Below are 24,345 nucleotides of genomic sequence, written 5' to 3'. Positions count from 1 at the left end.
CCACTACCATATCAGAAGGTTCAAACCTACATCAAATATACACCGAAGAGCCATTACATTATGACCACCCTCCATCTATAACAATGGGCTCACCCAGGTTTTCATGGTTTCTCGCCCAGGAACAATGTTTTCACGGGGCACATTAGGACCCATAATCCTCATACAACAATCCCTGACGTCTGTAAGCTACTTGAACATAGTTGCTGACCAGGTTCACCCATTCATGGCAACAGTTTTTCCTGCGGGGGATGGTGTTTACCAACAGGATAATGCACCATGTCATAAGGGTCGAATCGTCATGGATTGCTTCGAGGAACATTCAAGTGACTTTCAAGTCATGTCTTGACTCCCAAATTCACCTGACCTTAATCCAATAGAGCATTTGTGGTCCTACTTGGAAAACCAAATTCGTGCTGCTGCGCTACCCCCTCGCAATGTGAGGGAATTGCAGGACCAGTTAGTGAGCGCTTGGTACCAGATACCTCATGCTACCTATCAGCACCTTGTGGAATCAATGCCACGGCGGGAGCTAGCAGTTTTGAGGGCTAAAGGTGGTGCTACATGTTATTAGCAGGGTGGTCATAATGTAATTGCCCTTCGGTGTATCTGACCATTTAAAGTTTACAGGTCCTGTGATTAAGTGAATTGTGTCATCATAGTATATCATTGAAAAAAAAAAGACGAATTCTACCTTTTTATGCACTGAATATTCCAAATTATGTCCGGGATTGCATCCTTAGTTGAAAAAAAAAAAAAAAACGCGAATTGCAATCTATGAAAATTTTAATGAAAGTTTGGGTTGCGATGAGTAGCATGTCAATTTATAATAACTACAAGCGTTCGTTCAAAAGCACCGTCACAGTACTTCTTTAAAATATATTAATCTTATTAATACATTTTGAGCAAGTACTGTTACGGTGCCAGTATAAATTTTGTTAAACAGACGCTTTTCCGCCGGGGAAAAACATTTCTTGGTGAATATTCTGCATGTTTATTCCGCATATTATTAATTTAAAATTTTAAAGAAATTAACGATACAAAGCGCTACCGTTTCATTGCACTTTAGGTACAACAGTAACTCCAGAAAATAGACGTTTCGTTCATTCATTCCTTTTTATAATTAATGAATGGTATATAATGAAGGTCCTGCAACCAATTAGGTGCAAAAGACCAAATAACACTTTTTTTTCCCGGCCTATATAAGTGACGAGTTATACCGTCGCTTCCGATAATGCCTCAAAACCAACGAAAACGGATCCTATTGTATTTTTCTTTTGCCATTAACGTTCCTAAAATGCCAGCTTACGGCATAAAATATCTTCTGTGGTAGATGGATCATAGGTTAGAATCAACTGGCCGTCTGGCTTACCGTAGGAAGTTTTCGTGGTATCCATCTCCATGTTACTGAAATATGGGTTAATTTCATCGAAAAAAGTCTCCCACGAAGTCTTCTGGGTTGCGTTTCTAATGCTTGATCCAGGAGTTTCCTTGTCTTCTGGGTTGCGCTCAAATTTACAAGGCTACAGATTGGAACATTGGTTGTCGTAAACTGTGAATTGGGTCGTCTGTTTTGCACCAGTAATGAAGTAAAGTTAAATAAAATAACATGAACCTGAATTTGCTTAGACTTATTACAATGAATCTGCATTTGTTTAGACTTATTTTAATTAGCCTGAATTCGGTTATGTTTATTATAAGGATCATTATTGTCTCATTATTACTGGCTTGAAATAAATTTGGCTTAGTAATAATATGGATAAATAAACATTACTACATATTCTTTTAATTCTATTCATTTGAATAAAAATAGTATTTAAACAGATGTTCTTAGAAACATTAGAGATCCAAGTAATTAATTTATTTATATTAAAATTAAAATCATTTCTTTTATCGTATAAATCAACGAAGCTGATATTTTCATCTTTTATAATTTTATATTGATATCGGAAAATTTTTGATTCATTTGACCATTTTTTATAAGGTACAAGTTTATTGCGATAAAAAAAAGAAATCTTAATTTTCTCATTACAAGAAGTTATGAATATTTGTAATCACCACGAGGAAAAAAAAACTGCAAATAAAAAATCTATGATTAGATTTAATAGTGACTATCATGATTACATTCATTATCATCATGTAACCACTATTGCATGTAATCGTATCATACGAGCACAAGTAATCATGATTACATCTAATAATAATTTAACAAGTCAACTAATTAACAAGTATAATATAATTATTATAATAAAATTATTATAATAAAAAATGAATAATTAAATAAAAATTAGTATTAAATAAATAATCCCTAGAGTCTGAAGCGATAAAATATTACCTTCTTGAAAACTTCATTTGCTTCAGAAATAAACAAATATGACATCACAGTCGACATGTTTCAAGCGCTTATAAGATAGGCACCCGTTTTCAAGACTTGCCAGACGTGAAAGTAAAGAAACAAAAATGATTTGAAATAAAAAAAAAAAAGCGTTAAGTCGGAAAAAACAAATACGAAATAACTGTCGACATGTCTTGAAAATGGGCGCCTATTTTTGAAGCTCTTGAATTATGTCAAATGTTATTTCATATTTGTTTATTTCTGAAGCGAATGAAGTTTTTAATGAAGATCGACGAGTAGTTTAATCGTTGTCTAATTATTAATCATGAATGCAAGTAATCATAATATTCTATTACATTAGGAACAAATGAAATCATAATTTCGAGTGATCTTGTTTATATTATAAATTCGGTTGTAAATGACTGATTACTTTTTATGACAGTACATAAATTTTATATCTGAATCAATTCTATTGCTTGGTTTATTAAATAAAATCTTTTAAACACTGTAAGTGAGATTATGAAATTATATACCGGTACTTTAAAAAATGAATACATTGAATATTGTATAAAATTTATGAAGTTATTAAGTTAACTTTGTAAAATTGTTAATACATTATAATTTCCATTTTTTACAATGTTCTTCGTTACTTTGACTTAGTTTGTTCTTCTTAAGCAAACATACTTTATAAGAGAATCTTAAATTTACAAAAAACTGAAGTATTTGTTGCTTAAATATATTGAGATTGTATTTTTTTTTCCCGAAAGTAAACAGTTGTAAAACATTTTAGTAATAGAAAGGTTGAAGGCCAAGGTTTACATAACTGAGCAACATCTTAGTTCGATGTTAGTATTTGAGACATCAACATTTTTTTTCAGCGTGAACTCTGTTTATTACATCTAAAAAACATCCCTAAAACAAAAAATAGCACACATGTGAAAAGTATCAAGGAAAAGTCATGTCAAATTTACTTCTTTTTAACAAAAATGATTTCATTTTCTTTTAATAAATTTTTGTATTTGTAATTATTTTTAGATGAAAATAACAAAGTGCATATTGCTCTTTGATATACGATGTAAAAAGGCCAAAGTAATTATTATTGTGAAATTTTATTCTCTACACATTATTAGCAATGGGCTGATCGTAATGACACGGTTCCTAGAAGAACACAGAAGTCAAGTATCACTGGCTGCGGTCAGTAAGCGAATGGCTGACCAATTTGATCAGGCTGCGTAGGGAGCGACGGTGAACGGTATCGGTCCTCGTTAAACTGTTCTACCGTAAAGTGCTCAACTTCGCAAGTTGGTCGTCGGGCTGCCAAAGCAGGAGAGCCATCCCTTCTGCAGAGGATCAAAATTGCGATGGCATGTCTTCGAATCATCCTCAGAGACGTTTCCAAGAGCGTCGCCAATTGCCCATTGTAAAGCAATAGTGCGAAGTAAGTAAAGTACCTACCTACTTTATAAAACTTAAAATTAATTAATAAAAAATAATATTACTCGACTTATCTTATTATACCACGTTCTTAGGGCATTTATTGTGGCAAGTTCAAATAGAAAATCCTTATATTAGTGTACCAGTAAAGCAGCTGTGTTTAAATGGTAAGGATAAATATTTTTGATTTAATTTGCAATTAAAAACACATAAGGTATAGATAATGTTCATATGAATTCCATGTATTAAGATGTAATAGTTACCTATTTTTAGTCAAATGTATGCATAAATACAACATTTCAATAAATATTTTATTTTATTTTAATTTCTTAGGTCTAAATTATCTAAATATAATTTTTCCATTTGAGATAAATGGTAGGGGAGAGGGGGGCACATGTGAACAGGGGGCACATGCAAACATGGTATGTTTCACCAATATGATCTGAAATAAAAAATCTCGAAAAATTTTCAATTGATGGCAGTACTAGTTCTTCCTCTCTGCAAAACTTTCAGAACAATGAGACATTTTGTTGTTTTATTCTGACAATTTCTTTGTATCAGCAGGTGTTGTATATATTATAATCACTCGCTTCTTCAAGTGAAAGCATAGTGTAAATCAACTAATAAACTAAAATTAACTATTTCAGACCATTATATGAACATTCAGGTAAGTTTATGACAGTTATTTTTTTTTTTACTCAATTAAAAATTCTTTATTTTTCAAGTTAGGTTTAAGAAGGATGATGGGGCACTTGTGAACAAAACATCTGGGGCAGATATGAACAATTCACATGTGCCCCTACATAGTATCAAGATTTTAAACCTCATAATATTATAAGTTTAAAAAATATGCATGTATTTAAAATTATTATTACTTAATTTTTCATAATTAATTTATAAATTTTTCTTTTAAAATATTTTTTTTAATTAAATGGTTGATCGCGCATCACGCTTATTAACTGATACACCTGAGAAAGATAGAATTGCTAAAGCTACAAATAAAAAGATAGAAAAAATGAAAAGAAATCATAACAGAGTATTAGAGAAGAAAGAAAAAGGTCCATTACAACTCCTGAGGAACATGAAGTTGCGAAAAACCCAACAGCGGAAAAATTATTGTACAGCTGAAAAATTATTTTCTTATTGACAGTACTGTTGTACAATTTAAATTCATATAGTAAGCTACAACCCCTTCAGTATAATGCGTATCTATATCTGTTATATTAAATATTTTTCCCTTTGAAATATGATGATTGCTTTGTGTTTTTAATCTTGTTCATATGTGCCCCAGGCATGTTCACATATGCCCCTAATAGGGACACATGTGAAAAATGAAGAAATAAAAAAATTTGTTCACATGTGCCCCCCTCTCCCCTACATTTTTATGATGTATTAAAGTTGCAAGTTCTGTAAATAAAATAAAATTAAAACAAATGTCATAAGAATGTAGTCATAAACTAAATGATTTTTTCATTGAATTAGTCCATGGTGTATATGGACAAAATTTTCTATTTCATATATAATTTTTTTTTCGATGAATGAAACAATTTTTCGTGTCTTAATGTATGTAATTCTAGCATATTTCAAAAGAAAATAATGCCACATTTTATCAAATTTCTAAGCTTAGCCTAAAATTGTCTAATGGTTCGAATGCTATAGGTCTTACCAGACTACGAATTTGAAGGAACAAAATTCGAGTAAGAAGAACTGTGAGTCAGAAATCTCAAGTTCGAAAGAATACCGGAAGCGGGAAAAAAGACGAAAATGATTCAGAAGGGAAATCTTAAAAAGTCTAAAGCTCGGGAAAAAATATTGTTTTTTTTCTGAACTGTTTATTTCTTTATTTTTTAGCTTGTTTCTGTTATTTAACTTACTTATCAATAATACCAAGGAATAAACTTACTTTTCAATTGTAAGTTTAATTTCTACGATCTTTTATCCTCAATACTCAAGTGTTTCTGATTGGATATTAAATATACAGTTGTGTATATAAAACAGATTAAGATAAGGTTTTTAAAAATGTGTATAGAGCGACTGTAGCTGTTTGATAATTTTTTTACCTCCTCTATAAACGGAATGGAACCAAACACTTTCTTAAGAACTTATAAGATAGGGAAATATTCGCTTAAGAAATTCTAACATTCGTATACGAGGGTTGCTATTTATATTTCTGGCCTAATAATGAAAAAACAAATAAGTAGGATCGAAATTGGTTTTATTGTTTTTCAAAATATTCTCCATGATGATCAATACACTTTTGCTTGCGTTTGAACCGATTTTCAAAGCACTTTTTCCAGTCCGATGGAGGTTACTCCAAAACATGCGTTTTGAATGCACCAACTGCTTCTTCGGGGGTCGAAAATCGTTGTCCACGTAATTTATTTTTGATGTGTGGGAATAAGAAGAAGTCATTGGGTGCCAAATCAGGGCTGTACGGCGGATGACCCATCAGTTCGATCTTTCGCTCCGTCAGAAATGCCTTTGTTTGAGTCGATGTGTGAGAGCTCGCATTGTCATGATGAAGAATGATTCGCCTGTTCTTCTGCTTTTTTCGAATTTCTCCGATGACTTCTGGCAAACAAATGGTCATGTACCATTCAGAATTGACCGTCCTGCGTTGCTCTATCGCCACTATTGCCACATGACCGATAATGCCGAAGAAACAGGCAATCATTTGTTTCGATGTGCTTCTTCCTCGAACAACTTTTGTTGGTTTTGCCTCGTCTTGGAAGACCCATACAGTTGATTGCTGTTTTGTTTCCGGCTCATATGCATAGATCCATGATTCGTTACCTGTGTAAATGTTATACACAGCCTTTGATGTACCTTGAACGTATTTTTCCAACATTTCCTTGCACCAATCGACACGAGCCATTTTTTGAGCGTTTGTCAGATTATGCGGGATCCAACGCGAACAAATTTTTTTATGCTCAAATGTTCATGCAATATTTTATTGATGCTAGTCATATTAGTGTCCTAAGACGTCTCTATCTCACGGTATGTCACATGACGATCTTGCTTTATCAGTTCACGCACAGCATCGATCTTTTCTGGAACAACAACGGATTTTGGTCGACCTGCACGGGATTCGTCCTGGATCGAACATCGACCACGATTAAATTCGTTATACCAATTTTTTTACAGTGCTGTAGGATGGCGCTTTATCGCTGAATAAAGAATTAAGTTCATCGAAGCACTTTTGTCTTGACAATCCACGTCGAAATTTATGAAAAATAATGGCACGAAAATGTTCACGATTAAATTCCATTTTTTGAAAGAGAAGAACTTTTCAATTTACTGTCAACAACACAAATGAAGTTATAATGGTAAATCGTCTGCTGAATTTATGTTTAAAAATATCAAACTTTCGATTAAAATCGTCAGCGGTCGACTAGCAACACTTACTGTTGCCAAGGCCAGAAATATAAATAGCAACCCTCGTAAAATAGATTAACATACTACAATTGAAGTTTGACCATAATTCCACTTGTGTAATAACACCATTCTTACAACGTTATTCATGAAACGAGCTTTCTGACTCTAGCGACCCTAGAACACGTGAATAGGATCTCAATATTGAATTACATCTCTTATTAGATTTTTACGTACGTTTTCTATAGTACGCTTAAACTCTTGAGTTTGCTGACCGGAGAAAGAGCTTTTTTCTTCTCTTAAAGATGTTAAGAATCATAGTTTATAAGTAGCTGCTCGTTAAACAAATACTAGATTTGTTAATAATTTTAAAAAATCACAACGTAAATATATTAAGTTATAAATAATAAGTCTATTAATAAATGCAACGCAAAAATATTAAATTATTTAAAATACCAGATTATACTTACACCATTGTCCGCCATTTTATTACAAGTAGCAACTTGGAAAGAATCAGCACAGGTCTCCTTAAAATGTATAATTGTCTTTAGTGAAAAAATATATTTCTTTAAAATATCATGAATACAAATAATTCATTAATATAAAAATATCAGAAAATACCACTTTCTTAATTTGTAATATTTTATGGAAAACCAAAAACTTACCGGAAGAGCATGATGCGGTTTAACTAATTAACTGTATATATATATATATATATATATATATATATATATATATATATATTGTATATATAATTTAAACTATAGTTGTTTCATCAGCCCTAATTAGTTGGTTAATTGGTTCCAATGTCATCAAAAATCTGCTCCTGATTTCAGTTTTATTATCATTTATCACCATTACTTAAATTGTGTGAACTTGTGTGGAGAGTGGCTATCGACACGATCAACCTTCACTTGTGAAAAGGTACCCCGACACAGAATCGAGTTAACACGTCTTATATGCTAGTGAATTGGAATTGTATTTTTGTAATGGTAGACACACTACAATTTCTTCAAAAGTACGATTTTCAATCTGACGGATTTACAATCCGTGTGTTTCTGTGCACACTATCATATATTTCGCTTTTTCTTTCTTCATTTTCATGCCTATATCCTCGGCAGCATTTCAAAGGGCAATAAACGTTTTCACAACAGCATGTTTTACTCGCCGCATACGCTAATAATGGTTCAGATTTTTATAGAGCCTTTAGGGCTAATTCCTGAATTTCTTACAGTTATTTTAAATAAAATGCTTGATAAGGAGTCTCCCTGTCAAAGACCTCTCTCTCTCTCTTTCTGCAATAGAAAGCCTCTGATTCATTGGACATGATTTTAACTCTACACTTAACACTATGTCATTCTGACAAGATTCATAAGTTTCAAAGAGATATCGAGTTCAAACTTCGCCTCAATAATTCTATTTCTGGAAATGTAATTCAAAGATATTTTGAAATATACAGAGAAAGAAAATGGTTCGCATCAACTCCATAATCCTTTATTTTTTTAGGAATCAACTGTATGATCCAATTAGGGGCCTTTCATTAAGCATTATTACATTTTTAAACAGAGCTACCATCTGGTTGTTTTCCTACCTCTCTTTATATGACTGTGAAAACTTTCTGAGTGGGGCTGGAAATAGGTATTTTAATGAATTATCCAACTTGTTTGGATTTTTTATTCATACCTTTTCCAAACGTATTTCAAAGTTGTGAAGTAAATCCTTCAAATAGATATAATTTAAAAGTTGCTGCTGTGACAGAAATACAAAAGTTGCATTATTTTTATATTCCTATAAATAAGTGCATTATTTATGCAAAATACAATCTTTATTGCACGAATTTTTTTTACCTAATGATAAAATTCAGAAATAAAGTGTAAGAGCTTGAAATGTAGCAGCTGCAACAATTCTTTGTAAAAAGAAATTCCTTTCTTTAGCAAACATGAATCAGGGAAAGAAAATAAATTGCATCTCTTTTTTTAAACAAATATTTCAATTGGTGTAGATCCTTTTACTACATTGGTTACATATCCAATAAAATCTGTTGCTTAAGATGAATATCTTGAAATCTAATGGTCATGTTTACTCTATGATTTTATAAAAACAAAATATCAAATGCCCTAATTTTGATTTCTACGTATTTCTTTTTTTTTTCGTACTTAACATAGACCTTCTCAAAATATAGTATTTAAACATACAAAATTAGTTATTACAAATACTCACTGAGTACTCGTCCATAAAGAGCTGCATAACTTCCACAAAATATTCATTCTTAAAAAGAGAAAAATATTTTAGATAAATTGTTGAAGAATAATATTATTTTCTAAAATGTATTCAACGATTAACATTCGCAATATGTTCAAGATAAACATTCCAAATATGTAATGAAAGTTCTATAATAAATGCACAATATTAAATGAATATATCTAGAAAGTGAAAAGATAAAGATATTTGATATCTTTTCACTTCAATCATATATATCTTTATATATATATATATTTCGTCTGTTCGTGTGTGTATGTCACTGAACTCCTCCTAAACGGATGGACCGATTTAAATGAAATTTTCTGTGTACCTTCAGAAGGATTCGAGAATGGTTTGTATCTAATTTTTTTTCATTTTTTGGACAGATTTAACGTATATTTTAAATATATCTTTATTTAATCGTATTCGGATCCAAACTAGACATAGAAACATACTAATTCAAAAATAATATTTAACGCACGTTGCAAAAAGTCATATTAAACTCTAATACTTATGCATGCCCTTAAAAGAAGAGCATCAAATATATTTGCAAGTATGTGAATAAAGGCAATGATATAGCAGTATTTCGAGTTGAAAATACCAATGTGGCTGCTCTTCCAGTGAATAACAACGACGAAATAACGCTGTACCAAATAGGCCGGTACATCAGCTCCAATGAAGCTGTTTGGCGTATCTTTGGTTTCCCAATTAATGAACGGGATCCAACCGTTATTCATTTAGCCGTCCATCTTAAAAACGGTCAGAGCGTATATTTCACGAACGAGACAGCGATTGACCGAGCTATAAATCCACCAAAAACTACACTCGCCAAATTTTTTGAATTGGGTAATCGTACGGATGCTTTTGGCGTCTTTGCACGGACATTACTCTACTCAGAAGTACCACCCTATTTCACATGGGTTCAAAAAAATGGACACCCCACAAGCAAGGCACACCGGTTGATGCATGTCCCGGTTTATTCAAATCAAAAGCCTTGGGGAGAATATTTACAGTCAATCCAAAGACTGAGTGCTTTTATTTTCGACTGTTGTTGGTTAATTACACCGGCTCATTGTCATTTCAAGATATATGTAAAGTCGATGGAAATCAGCATCCAACGTATAAAGATGCATGCTTTACACTCGGCTTGCTGGAAGAAGACAACCAGTGGGAATGTATGCTTGCTGAAGCAGCATTGAACTGTACTGCAAAGCAAAATCGTCTACTATTTGCTATAGTATTAGCCACATGTTTCCCGGCCCGTACAGAAACGTTATGAGAATATCACAAAGATTCGATGACTGATGATACACGGTATCAATATCGCACACGTTGCAACGATCTAACGATAGCATTCAGCGATGATATGTACAATGAAGCACTGATTGTTATTGAGGATCTTTGCATTATTATTGCCAAATTGCCACTCAGTCATTTCGGTATGCTTTCGCCAAATCGAAGTGCATCTGATTTATTAAACACTGACATGAATCGTGAACTTCAATACAATACGATAAAAATGGCAGAATGAGAAACAAAGGAGCATTTATGACCGCATTATGCTCGCAGTTTCAGCAGGACAGTGCGGATTTTTTTCCTGATGCACCAGGTGGAACTGGCAGAACATTAATTACTTCGCTAATTCTCGATGAAATACGATCAAATAATGACATCGCGTTGGCCGTTGCATCATCTGGCATTGCGGCAATTTTATTGGACGGAGGCAGAACAGCTCATTCAGTATTTAAGCTGCCACTAAATATTCAAAACAACCCAGATGCAGTGTGCAAGATAAAAAATATTTCTTCTATGGCCACAGTGTTAAAACACAGTAAAATTATCATCTGGGATGATTGCACTATGGAACACAAAAATCGCTTGAGGCACTGAACAGGACATTGAAAGATATAAAAAAATAATGACAAATTATTTGGTGGCACTCTATTACTCCTTTCAGGTGATTTCAGACAAATACATTTCACGTCATTCCGCGTTTAATGTACGCTGATGAGATCAATGCTTTCTTGAGATCATCTCCACTTTGGCGTAATGTTGAAAAAGTTCTACTAAAAGTAAATATGCGCGTCCAAATGCTTCAAGATCCATCTGCTGAAGCATTCTCAAAACAATTGTTAGATATCGGTGATGGAAAGGTTGCAAAGGATGAGACTGGATGCTTAAATTACCGGACGATTTCTGCACAATCATTGATTCACAAGATGCTCTCATTAGCCTAATATTTCCCGATGTACACACGCAATGCATTCATCATGAGTGGCTGGCAGAAAAGGTGATTTTAGCAGTAAAAAATGTGGACGTCAACGAATTGAATCTGTAGATGCAACAGTTATTGCCAGGTAACTTGGTGACATGCAAATCCGTTGATGCAGTTTGCGATCCCATTGAAGCTGCAAATTTTCCAACAGAGTTTTTAAACTCATTGGATTTACCTGGCATATCACCGCATAATTTCGTACTCAAAGTTGGATCTCCGGTTATTTTGCTTCGTAATTTGAACCCACCTTGGATGTGCAACGGCACGCGATTAGTCATTAAAAAATTAATGAACAACGTCATCGAAGTCATTACTTCAAATTACAAATTCCGGGATGAAAGTATATTACTTCCACGAATCCCTATTATGTGCCAATCCCTATTATGCCCCCTATTATGCCTATTATGCCCCCACAGATGTGCCAATTCAATTTAAACGCATTCAGTTCCACATTAGATTGGCATTCGCAATGATAAGGCCAAACAATGTCTGTTTGCGTCTTAGATTTGAACACACCATGTTTTTCGCGCAGATACGTGGCATACTCTCGAGTGGGCAAACCATCCAGTTTATTTGTGTTAGCTAAAGATGGAATGACAAAAAATATTGTACACTCCATTGCACTAAGAGATTAATATTGTTGACTAATATTTTCAGAATTCGTTGTATATATAATTTATAAGAAAAAGTTGCAATAAATTAAAAAAAAATATTAATTGGTGTGTTGTTACTTTCATATTCCGTCATCGTTCACAGCGCTCCATGCCTCTTCCACTAATATACCACATACGCACACATTTACAATAAATAAGATATATTTTCATACTCTAGATTTAATTCATAAAGCAAAACATCGTTTGCCGGGTCAGCTAGTATATATATATATTTCGTCTGTTCGTGTGTTTGTCACTGAACTCCTCCTAAACGGATGGACCGATTTAAATGAAATTTTCTGTGTACCTTCAGAAGGATTCGAGAATGGTTTGTATCTAATTTTTTTTCATTTTTTGGACAGATTTAACGAATATTTTAAATATATCTTTATTTAATCGTATTCGGATCCAAACTAGACATAGAAACATAATAAATCAAAAATAATATTCACGCACGTTGCAACAAGTCATATTAAACTCTAATACTTATGCATGCCCTTAAAAGAAGAGCATCAAATATATTTGCAAGTATGTGAATAAAGGCAATGATATAGCACTATTTCGAGTTGAAAATACCAATGTGACTGCTCCTTTAGCCGTCCATCTTAAAAGCGGTCAGAGCGTATATTTCACGAACGAGACAGCGATTGACCGAGCTATAAATCCACCAAAAACTACACTCGCCAAATTTTTTGATTTGGCTAATCGTACGGATGCTTTTGGCGTCTTTGCACGGACATTACTCTACTCAGTACCACCCTATTTCACATGGGTTCAAAAAAATGGACACCCCACAAGCAAGGCACACCGGTTGATGCATGTCCCGGTTTATTCAAATCAAACGCCTTGGGGGGAATATTTACAGTCAATCCAAGGCAGACTGAGTGCTTTTATTTTCGACTGTTGTTGGTTAATTACACCGGCTCATTGCCATTTCAAGACATACGTAAAGTCGATGGAAATCAGCATCCAACGTATAAAGATGCATGCTTTGCACTCGGCTTGCAGGAAGACGACAACCAGTGGGAATGCATGCTTGCTGAAGCAGCATTGAACTGTACTGCAAAGCAAAATCGTCTACTATTTGCTATAGTATTAGCTACATGCTTCCCGGCCCGTACAGAAACGTTATGAGAATATCACAAAGATTCGATGACTGATGATATACGGTATCAATATCGCACACGTTGCAACGATCTAACGATAGTATTCAGCGATGCTATGTACAATGAAGCACTGATTGCTATTGAGGATCTTTGCATTATTATTGCCAAATTGCCACTCAGTCATTTCGGTATGTTTTCGCCAAATCGAAGTGCATCTGATTTATTAAACACTGACATGAATCGTGAACTTTAATACAATACGATAGAAATGGCAGCGATTGTTACTCGCAATGTTCCACTAATGAATGAGAAACTAAGGTACATTTATGACCGCATTATGCTCGCAGTTTCAGCAGGACAGTGTGGATTTTTTTCCTGATGCACCAGGTGGAACTGGCAAAACATTAATTACTTCACTTATTCTCGGTGAAATACGATCAAATAATGGCATCGCGTTGGCCGTTGCATCATCTGGCATTGCGGCAATTTTATTGGATGGAGGCAGAACAGCTCATTCAGTATTTAAGCTGCCACTAAATATTCAAAACAACCCAGATGCAGTGTGCAACATAAAAAATATTTCTTCTATGGCCACAGTGTTAAAACACAGTAAAATTATCATATGGGATGATTGCACTATGGCACACAAAAATCGCTTGAGGCGTTGAACAGGACATTGAGAGATTTAAAAAAATAATGACAAATTATTTTGCGGCACTCTGTTACTCCTTTCAGGTGATTTCAGGATATTATGCCCCCACAGATGTGCGAATTCAATTTAAACGCATTCAGTTCCACATTAGATTGGCATTCGCAATGATAAGGCCAAACAATGTCTGTTTGCGTCTTAGATTTGAGCACACCATGTTTTTCACACAGATACGTGGCATGCTCTCGAGTGGGCAAACCATCCAGCTTATTTGTGTTAGCTAAAGATGGAATGACAAAAAATATTGTACACTCCATTGCACTAAGAGCTTAATATTGTTGACTAATATTTTCAGAATTCGCTGTATATATAATTTATAAAAAAAAGTTGCAATAAATTAAAAAAAATTATTATTTGGTGTCTTGTTACTTTCACATTCCGTCATCGTTCACAGCGCTCCATGCCTCTTCCACTCATATACCACATACGCACACATTTACAATAAATAAGATATATTTTCATACTCTAGAAATAATTCATATGGCAAAACATCGTTTGCCGGGTCAGCTAGTATATATATATATATATATATATATATATATATATATATATATATATATATATATATATATATATATATATATATATATATATATGTGGGGACGGCATGAGTGGTCGTCTTTGAAAATAAGAGGCACTGTACTTTAACAAAACATATATTAAACGCTAAATTTACATAAAGATGGACGATAAACAAACACAGGAACAACACAAAATAAATGAGTTCGTCATCGTGAAGTTAAAAGAAAATCGTCATTGCTGCCCCTTTCTGGAATTCATCAGCGTCTCCTTTTTTGTTAGTTCCATTACGCGCTCCCGTGTCTCTCGTGTCTTTGGGAAATTCCCACGGGGTCTAACTTGCAGCTTACATAATCTGTCATAATCTGGTTAGATCTCTAGCTAGATCAGCTTACAGCACAGGAACTGGTACTATAGATTGGAACTGGCACTACAGATAGGAACTGGCACTACAGAATCGGCCGTCCTGCATTTCGGCTGGTCCTCCAGCGACTCTAAAAAGAATAAAAAAGAAAAAACAGAGCAGACTGAAAAATATAATTGATATCTGAAAATTAAATGTTTTAGGTTAGTGTCTTTCATGAAAAAAAAATCTTTCAGGTAAGAGTGTATCAGTTCAGGCACGTTCACTCTTCCATCTTTGCACGTCTTTTCTCTTCTTCAAAGGCTTCGTCTTCTTTTCTTTTCAACGTCTTTGGTCTTTTTTCCTTAGCGTCTTTCGTCTTTTTTTTTAACGTCTTTCGTCTTGAACTTCTTCGTCTTTAAATTCTTTTGTCTTCTTTCACGTCTTTCGTCTTCTTTTACGTCTTTCGTCTTTAAATTCTTTCATCTTCTTTTACGTCTTTAAATTCTTTCGTCTTCTTTTACGTCTTTAAATTCTTTCGTCCTCTTTTACGTCTTTCGTCTTTAAATTCTTTCGTCTTCTTTCAAGTCTTTCGTCTTTAAATTCTTTCGTCTTCTTTTACGTCTTTAAATTCTTTCGTCATCTATTACGTCTTTCGTCTTTAAATTCTTTCGTCTTTCTTTACGTCTTCTTCAAAAATCAAATTCTTTAGCAACTAATTTTTCATCTTCAAAAATTACAGTCTTTATTTTTTTTGTCTTGGCAAGTACTAAAATTCTTCTTGGCAACCGCTAAAATTCTTCTTGGCAACCGCTCCATGATTTAAGATACTCCGCACACGTTGTCGAGCAGTTGGGTCCTTCGTGATTCCCTTCTTTTACTACATCATAGGTATTTCCTCCTTTTACTCTTGTTATTTTGTAAGGGCCAAGGTACTTAGGTTTTAGCTTCAAATGAGGTCCAAACTGGGTTCTTTTGATGGCGACCAAATTTCCAATTTCGTAGGATTTTGGCTCCTTTCTTCTTAAATTATAGGTCTTTTTATTTTCTTGTTGAATTTTAAAAATTTGTTGCTTTGCGTTTTTTCTTAGTTCCTCTCTTTGGGTGTCAAACTGAGACTGAAATTCAATTTCGATCATTTCCTTTAGTTTTCCCAGTCCATTAGTGTTCATTTTTGTCCCAAAAAGCAATTCAAATGGAGTAGTGTCTATGCTTCTTTGATAGGTTGAATTTATCGCTTGTTGAACTTTATTTGTATGCTTGTACCATTCAGCTGGATTTTCTATGGATAATTTTGAAAGAATCGATATGATGGTTTGATTAATACGCTCTACTTGTCCACTTCTGATTATGTGGGGACGGCATGAGTGGTCGTCTTTGAAAATAAGAGGCACTGTACTTTAACAAAACATATATTAAACGCTAAATTTACATAAAGATGGACGATAAACAAACACAGGAACAACACAAAATAAATGAGTTCGTCATCGTGAAGTTAAAAGAAAATCGTCATTGCTGCCCCTTTCTGGAATTCATCAGCGTCTCCTTTTTTGTTAGTTCCATTACGCGCTCCCGTGTCTCTCGTGTCTTTGGGAAATTCCCACGGGGTCTAACTTGCAGCTTACATAATCTGTCATAATCTGGTTAGATCTCTAGCTAGATCAGCTTACAGCACAGGAACTGGTACTATAGATTGGAACTGGCACTACAGATAGGAACTGGCACTACATATATATATATATATATATATATATATATATATATATATATATATATATATATATATATATATATATATATATATATATATATATATATATATACACACACACATAAGGATCAAACCAGGTCCCTAGTTCGATCCTCGGGCCGGGGAAGGTTGACTCAGCCTTTCATCCCTTCAGTGAGTCGATAAATGAGGTACCAAGCATGCTTGGGAACTAAACACTGTGGGTTCCGCGTTCGGCTGACTAACTGACCGGAACATCTGCTCCTGCACCTCAGAGCCCAAGGTCAAGAAAACTGAACTGAGATGGGCACAGTAGGCCTTGGACCTCTATGCGCTTTCGCGCCACTGAGTTTAGTTTAGTTTAGTTTAGTAGTATATATATATACACACAGAGAGAAATACTCGGGTCAAAAAATATTTAGAGGAGCAATCATTAAAAAAATTTAAGCCAAATTTTGCTGAAATCTTCTTATCACTTATTTTAGATGGAAGGAGTATAGAATCGCCCAAACTGGATTTCAATTTTAATGCCTTTCAGAATTTTTACATATATTTTTCTATTAAAATTCATTTATGAAAATAAAAAGAACCATTTTAATTATTAGTTTCTAACTAAACAAGTTATTTCATTTCAGATTGAAATAACTAATCAACTCTTAAATTACTATCCACTTGGATTTCTTAGGACAATGTTGAACTTCCAATAAATTTCCTATGTTCTTTTCAATTAATTTGATGGAGGAAGTTATTTCTAGACTTGTTCCGGGACTGAAAGATTTTGTATACATATGTATCAATTCAAACCAAATGATGTTTATGTCTATTTTGACTAACCTTCTTTCCAAACAGCATTTGTGCTGCAGCAGCTGCCGGTTAACTTTGTTGAAGAAAGTATATAAAAGCCTGGGTATAATAAACTGTACAGTGTATCAGAATTTTGTTTTGAATATGTTTAGGTAAAAATGGATTCTAAGTTAGAAAAGTACCGGCACTCTGAGTCATCGTAATTTTTACCTTAATTTGATTCGGATTCTTTTTTTCAGTAAGTTCTTAAATTGACATGACACTTTTCAAATTGTTACGCTCTCGTTATAATGAAAATGTTAGATAAATGAGTATGACTGCTAAAGGAGAAGATAGCGAAGCAGAAATGTGGTATGGAATTGAACTCTGAATGAAAGCTCTGTCTATGATGTTATCAAAACTTTCAGCAAACTCCGGTAACTAATGCAATGCCAATACAATCGTTTTATTACCGACACTCTTAAAAATTCCTGATCAAAAAACGGTAAAAAGTACCGGCACTCAGACTGCCGGTATTTTTGACCCTAAAAAGTAAAAATTGATTATTACCGGAACATGTTACGGATCAAAAAATCTGATATAACGTAATTTTTACTGTGATAATTTCAGTAAAATCATTAAATCACTCTAATTAAATATATATTACAATATAATATTTTACGGCAAAAGTGGATTTTTCGGTAAAATGGATTTTACGGATGATGCTCTTAAACTGCAGGTTCTATTTACAGTAATTTTATTAGGTATTTTTTTACAGTGTAGGTGTTTTGGTTATCATAAAATTTATGAATTGTTGTAAATATGACACTTTTTTACCATACCTGTCGTACTTCATCCCAGACACAGTATTCATTATATGCTTCATCTAAGTCTGACCATTCTTCTTTGGCGAAATCTGCCATCATCTTTAGAAACTTTTTCATTTTCTTTAAAAAAAATATGGTTAAGCTCTAAATTATTACTTAGTAGTACAGTGAACCGGAAGATAAAAGATAATCACCCTTATTAATTTACATGTTAGTAGTTTTTTTCATTCTAAAAACTAGTAGTAACTTTGAGATAGATTATACATGTAGTAAGATTGTTTTATTGGTAGTCGATTAGTCTTAATTAAATTACGAAATTAGATAAAAAAAATTCTTTTTATTAATAAACATTATTTTCTTTTCCAATGTATTAAGATCTGGAAAACATGGTCCCATTAGTTTGATTTGTAAAGTGCGTATAAATGTTGTGAACACGTAATTCTCCTTATCTCGGAAACTTAAGTGAATCAAAACATATTTGTTCACAATAATAAGAATCCTTCTCCAAATGAAATAACTAATACTTTTTTTCCCCTTAAAAAAACTTTTATTAATTTTTCACTGTTTTATTACTTTTCATTAGAATAGCGGGGTTTCCAAAAACTGGGAAATGGGGTGAATACCGTTTAGTCAGGAAAATGGCCAAAGTTTTGACCCCTCAATTTAAATTTTAATATTTGTGTATTTCCACATATCTCGAGAATGTTTTAAGCGAAACAGAAAAATTTGAACAGAATTATGGAATTTATTTCTTTCAATTCAAAAAGCAATTTTTAATAATTATATATATTTATTATTCTATATAATAATCGTTGAAACAGATTTGAATTCATAAAATTTTTTAAATCAATTTAAAGAATGTAATTTTTTATGTCAAAATCCCAAAATTTGACAGGAATCGGTCGAATAGTTGTTGAGAAATCCAATATTAAAAAATTCGGTTTCTCAGAAACTATTCAAATGATTTCGTTCACATTTTCCATTTTGTAACATAAAACTACTTTTTTCATCTAAAAATTTGTATACCTTACAATTCAAAAATTTTTGAGCATTATTAAATATAATATTAAAAAAATAATAAATATTTACTAAAATTTTTACTTTGCACTGAATTATCTTTAAATAAACAAACTTTATCATCTTTTGTAGCAATTTTTTGAGCCTCTTAAGAAATCAAGGATATATGGCGAAAGTATAAGAATAAATTAATTAAATATAAGAATTAAAAGAAACGTAAATAAAGCATAAACGAAAGTACATAAATTGACATGGAATAGCTTCAGTTCAGTAAATAAGGATCTTCCTCATTGTGTAATGTCTTTCGCAGTGTTTAGACTCTGAGGAAGTTTCTTGTTTATACAACTGAAACTATTATATGTCAGTTTATGTATTTTCCTTTGTGCTTCCACGTTGTTTTTTGCATTAGTCTACATAGCCCAAAGCATCACCCTTCCCTTTGTCCCGATCATTAGAACAAAAGTTATTCAGGGTGTTTTTTTTTTCTTTTCTTTTCCCCGTCTCCTTTGTATAGTTTCAACGATGCCAAACATCTATACCAAGATCTTAAACGTATATAAATCAAGGCTTGAAGTCTAAAAAAAAGTTACTTTATCCTTTTTTGTTGATGTCGCATTCTAACATCACCTAGATGTCAACATGAGACCTTTAATTGTCGCAGGTATTTCATCCTGCGATCAAAACGGGACATACTCACGTCAACAGGATGTCAGGGTGAAAACTGTGACATATTCAAGTCACAACAAGATGTCAGTGGAAAACTGTGACATATTCACGTCTCAACAGGATGTCAGAGTGAAAACTGTGCCATATTCATGTCTCAACAGGATGTCAGTGTGAAAACTGTGACACATTCAATTTTCAACAGGATCACCATGCGACAGATTCTTGTCTGAACAGGATCTTTGTGCGAGACGATATCCCCATCTCAAATATGTCACTGAGACTGTTGCATTTTTGTTGCAACCTAGTAACGGTGCTACCTGAGTATGAGCTATGAATAAAAATTTTGTAGTTGTGAAATATAATGTTTGCATTGATATGAGTTACAGTTTTTAAAATACGTCAACAAGTTCTAATTTCCCAAAGGAACCTCAAAATATTAAGATTCAAGACATAAAAAGTTGTAAATTTCTCTAAATTTGTTTTCATACTCTAACAACTTTAAAAAAATAATCTTACCTCTTCTGGTACCTTATCTAAGCATCCATCAAACTCATCAAGTGCGGCTTGATCTGCAATTAAATTGTTTTCAGTTAAGGAAAAAAAATGTCATTTTTAAAAATGAGCCACTTTCCAGTGTTCAATATTATATGGAATAAAAAAAAAGACTTACAAAAGTTTAAGATATTCGTTGCTTAACTTGATATTTAAGTAAGAGTTTGTTCCTTTGGTTAGGTTTATTAGAAAGAAATTCAGGTGATAACTAACTAAAGTTTAGCTAAAGTTCAGGTGACTTAGCTAAACTTTTGGCAGTTACAGAACTGCATTGGCTAAACTATTCATTCTTTTTTTATTTTTTTAACTTGTAACCGAAGAAATTATACAAGAATCAGAACAATCAGAATTGAAGTAGAATCAGAAAGAAGGTTTTCTTGAGGACGGTTGGTGAGTAAATAGAATATCACTTTTATTTTCATTAGAAGTGGACACGAGTAAATTTAAAAAAGTCCGTATACTGTAACTGTAGTTCATTACATTTTTAAATTCAGCAATATTACTTTCCCTCTTTTTGGGGAAAAGAGAAAAAATAACATTAATGTAAATGTCGAAATAATCTTTAGTTTTTAAACCTAATTATTTTTTTCCAAAAAGATTCAAACAAAAATAACTAGTCTTTTATAATTTAATAATTTTTTATTTCCTATGCATATAATAAAAAAAATCTAACTACATCAAAAGTTTAATTTGTGATTAAACGAAATTAGTGGATGCGCCCCAATTTGTTTTGGCAAAACTCTTTTCATGCACATGCAAACATAATCTACGCAGGAGAAAGTAAAACCGGGTAAGAAATATATATATTAATAGTAAAAAATATTTAAATATATATATATATATATATATATATATATATATATATATATATATATATATATATATATATATATATATATATATATATATATATATATATATATATATATATATATATATATATATATATATATATATATATATATATATATATATATATATATATAAGAGTTCAAAAGATAGAGAAAACATGGGAAAAATTACAGAAGAATGAAAAAATAAAAGGGAAATTTTTTTTTACAGAAATCCGGAAAATAAAAGATATAATTTTTTCATGAGCTCACACGATCATATCCGCGAAAAAGAGTGCTTTCTAATATTTTGTAAATATAATCAACGCGAAATATATCAATACAATAGTGTGAGGGGCACTCAAAAAATTTTACAAAAAAATTGCAACAAATAAAATAGAACACAATAAGTAAAAATATCACGTAAAAGCAGAAAATAAAATATAACGAAAAAATAAAATAAAACATGAAATGAACTCTATAAAGCGAGTAGCGAATTCAAATGAACTTACATGAACGGGAAATTTTTCAAGAAAGATTTAAAATATTGTCGTAACAAGATTGCCAGATTGCAAAAAATGAAAACAAAAGCGCAAATTGAGCTAAAAGCGTAACTAGAGGAGTTTTGTATTAAAGTGCGTTCTTACTGCAGAACAGAAGCGCGTTTGATTTGTTAGTTACCAAGGATGGGTCTGAAAATGGATGCGCACAGGTAATATTATGCAAGATAAATTAAAGAAGTTGACAGTTAATAATTTCAGAAAATTAATATTTATTTAGAAAAAAAATAAAATAGAAAAGAGAGAAAAATGAATTTCCTGTTTTGCTAATCTAAGTTTTTTTTTCTTTTTAAAAAAAAATATATATAATTTTATATCTTTTTTTTAAACATTTTTCATTAAAAGTACTGATAGTAACTCCTGCAGTAACTGTTACAAAACTTTTTTCTTTATTTGCGTGTATTGAAAAATTCTGAAGTGAAAATAAACGAGTTATACTTAGTTTTCTTTCGCATTTCATAAGTATTTTATTTTTAAAAACGTCATTTAAATGTGGGAACGAAAGTGCATCAAGATATATCTAACAATAATATGCCGGAAACAAATAAAAGCCATGATCTACTTAAAGCTCAAAATATCTCATTCATAAGATAATGAGGTATTTGAAGCAAATATAAGCACTAATAATGACACGGAAAGCATAAAAGTTTTGTATTGCTATAAAAGGATGAAAAAAAGTCTTATGTCAAATATGATATTGATTTATAGTGCTTTAATTTAACATTAACTGAACATTACACAACATGTTCCTAAAACAAACTTAATGACACTTCAGATGAAATGCGAAATGTTTTTGCAAATTTAATAATGCAAATTTTTTTTAACATTTATTCACAAAATAATGTTGGTTAAATGGCTTTTTAATTAAAATTTATATTATTGTGAAGTTTTCTCCTTAAATTCATTTAAAAATTGTTTTTTTTTTTCATACTGGATTACTTCTAGCTTATTATTTAACGCGTTTAAATTTTTACTTGTTACTTTTCAAAACAGGATTCCCATGCTTGTTGATATGTATAATCAAACATAGCATATTTTTTAAGCATAATATTACAAGCTATTATTCAAAAGTGAAATACTAATTAGCTAATAATTTTAAAATATATATTTTCATAGAAATTGATAAAATAAAGTAGTTTTTATTTTATTTTATAACCGTAGTTAAACAGCCGGCCCTATTTTGGGTTCACGACTACTTATGCTCCTTAGCGTTTTTTGGGTTCACGACTATTATTACTCCTTAGCGTTGTAATTTTGAACTCTATCCAGAAGACAAGGGAACTCCTGGATCAAGTAATGAGAAAAATTTGTCTTCATTTTGAACTTTTTGATGGAACTATCCCGCATTTGCGTAAAATGGAGAGGAAAAACAACGAAAGCCTTCCACGGTTAGTCTGACGGTAAGGGATCTCTAACCCATTATCTGTCTACCACTGAGAATATTTTACGACGGCCCTATGGTCGGTGCGAGTCGGGTGCGGAATTCGCATCGGTCAGCCATCGTTGGGACTTGAACCTGGTTCACCTCATTGAAAGGCGAACGCTCTATCCCCTGAGCCTAATCTGTGTCTTTTTAAAGCAATCAATCTTTCCTAGGAAGACGAAGATGATGAAAGCAGTTGGCGAACCAATAAGGGAGCACTTAGGTGTTTACATCCAATTTGTGTCCACTAGCTTGAGAAGACATGACAAGAGAAGAACAGAAATGTGTTCCCGAATATAATCCTATTGCATTTTGATAATTAAGTTAGGAAATTTCAGAAAAAATTGAGAAACATTTAACTTGCTGAAAGTTATAAAGGAAGGAAATTTCATTAAATCTATTTATGTACTTCTTAATGAATAGTTACTTAGGAAAATAGTACTTTTTTCTGAAAATCCCTTATACTGAAAAGCTGAAATAATTACAGTTGTTAATTAAATACAGTTGTAATTAAAGGTACAATAATAATTGCGTTTAAGATTTAAACTCAAAAAGATTCTTACCCTGTCCACTGCATTTAATCCATCTATGACAAGGTGGGAAGTGTTCTGACTCATACATGTCGTCTGACCTTGCTCCATTTACAATACTCAAAACAACAACAGTTAATATTAAATTAATTTTCATCTTAACAACAATGATTATTTACTGCCTTATTTTAATATCGATACTCAGCTATTAATACTCAACTCAGATGAAGTAGCTTTAAATATGTATAAATTAGCTGTTTAAATAATAAAACGTGATCAGAATACATTTTGTGGGTTGAATAGGTAGGTTTTTTAAAAACAATTGAAAATTCGTTGTATGCGGATCTCTATTTCCCTATTCTTTGTTTTGAACTTTGGATTTCAATGAAAAAATTGAAAAAGTAGCTATATTAGTACTGAGATATCTTTTTGATTACAACTGAA

At 32.3% G+C, this 24,345-nt stretch overlaps 1 protein-coding gene across 1 annotated transcript; it reads right to left on the bottom strand.

The window, feature by feature from the left end:
- Positions 1 to 2,930: 2,930 nt before the first annotated feature.
- On the bottom strand, positions 2,931 to 24,143 carry LOC147808655 (uncharacterized). Its single transcript, XM_087163505.1, has 6 exons — positions 23,935 to 24,143; positions 20,523 to 20,575; positions 18,339 to 18,443; positions 9,359 to 9,406; positions 7,609 to 7,665; positions 2,931 to 3,244 (listed from the first exon to the last, which is right to left on the bottom strand). Exons 1-6 carry the CDS (start codon positions 24,056 to 24,058, stop codon positions 3,194 to 3,196), a joined length of 438 nt encoding a protein of 145 aa, XP_087019631.1. The 5' UTR covers positions 24,059 to 24,143; the 3' UTR covers positions 2,931 to 3,193.
- Between the last annotated feature and the right edge of the window lie 202 nt (positions 24,144 to 24,345).

The sequence above is a fragment of the Parasteatoda tepidariorum genome, chromosome 5 (genome assembly GCF_982258835.1).
Source record: "Parasteatoda tepidariorum strain Cologne lab strain chromosome 5, Ptep-v5.0, whole genome shotgun sequence".
Classification (NCBI taxonomy): domain Eukaryota; kingdom Metazoa; phylum Arthropoda; class Arachnida; order Araneae; family Theridiidae; genus Parasteatoda; species Parasteatoda tepidariorum.
Note: the sequence above shows the minus strand (reverse complement) of the source record. Positions and strands in the feature narration are given on the sequence as shown.

Bases quoted from the DNA above. Each gene is read 5' to 3' on its own strand.
- LOC147808655 (XM_087163505.1), bottom strand. From the start codon at position 24,058: ATGAAAATTAATTTAATATTAACTGTTGTTGTTTTGAGTATTGTAAAT. The intron at 18,444-20,522 runs GTAAGATTATTT...TTTTTTTTAAAG, and splicing joins TAGATAAGGTACCAGAAGAG to AAAATGAAAAAGTTTCTAAA. The intron at 7,666-9,358 runs GTGAGTATTTGT...ATACATTTTAAG, and splicing joins TCTTTATGGACGAGTACTCA to GAGACCTGTGCTGATTCTTT.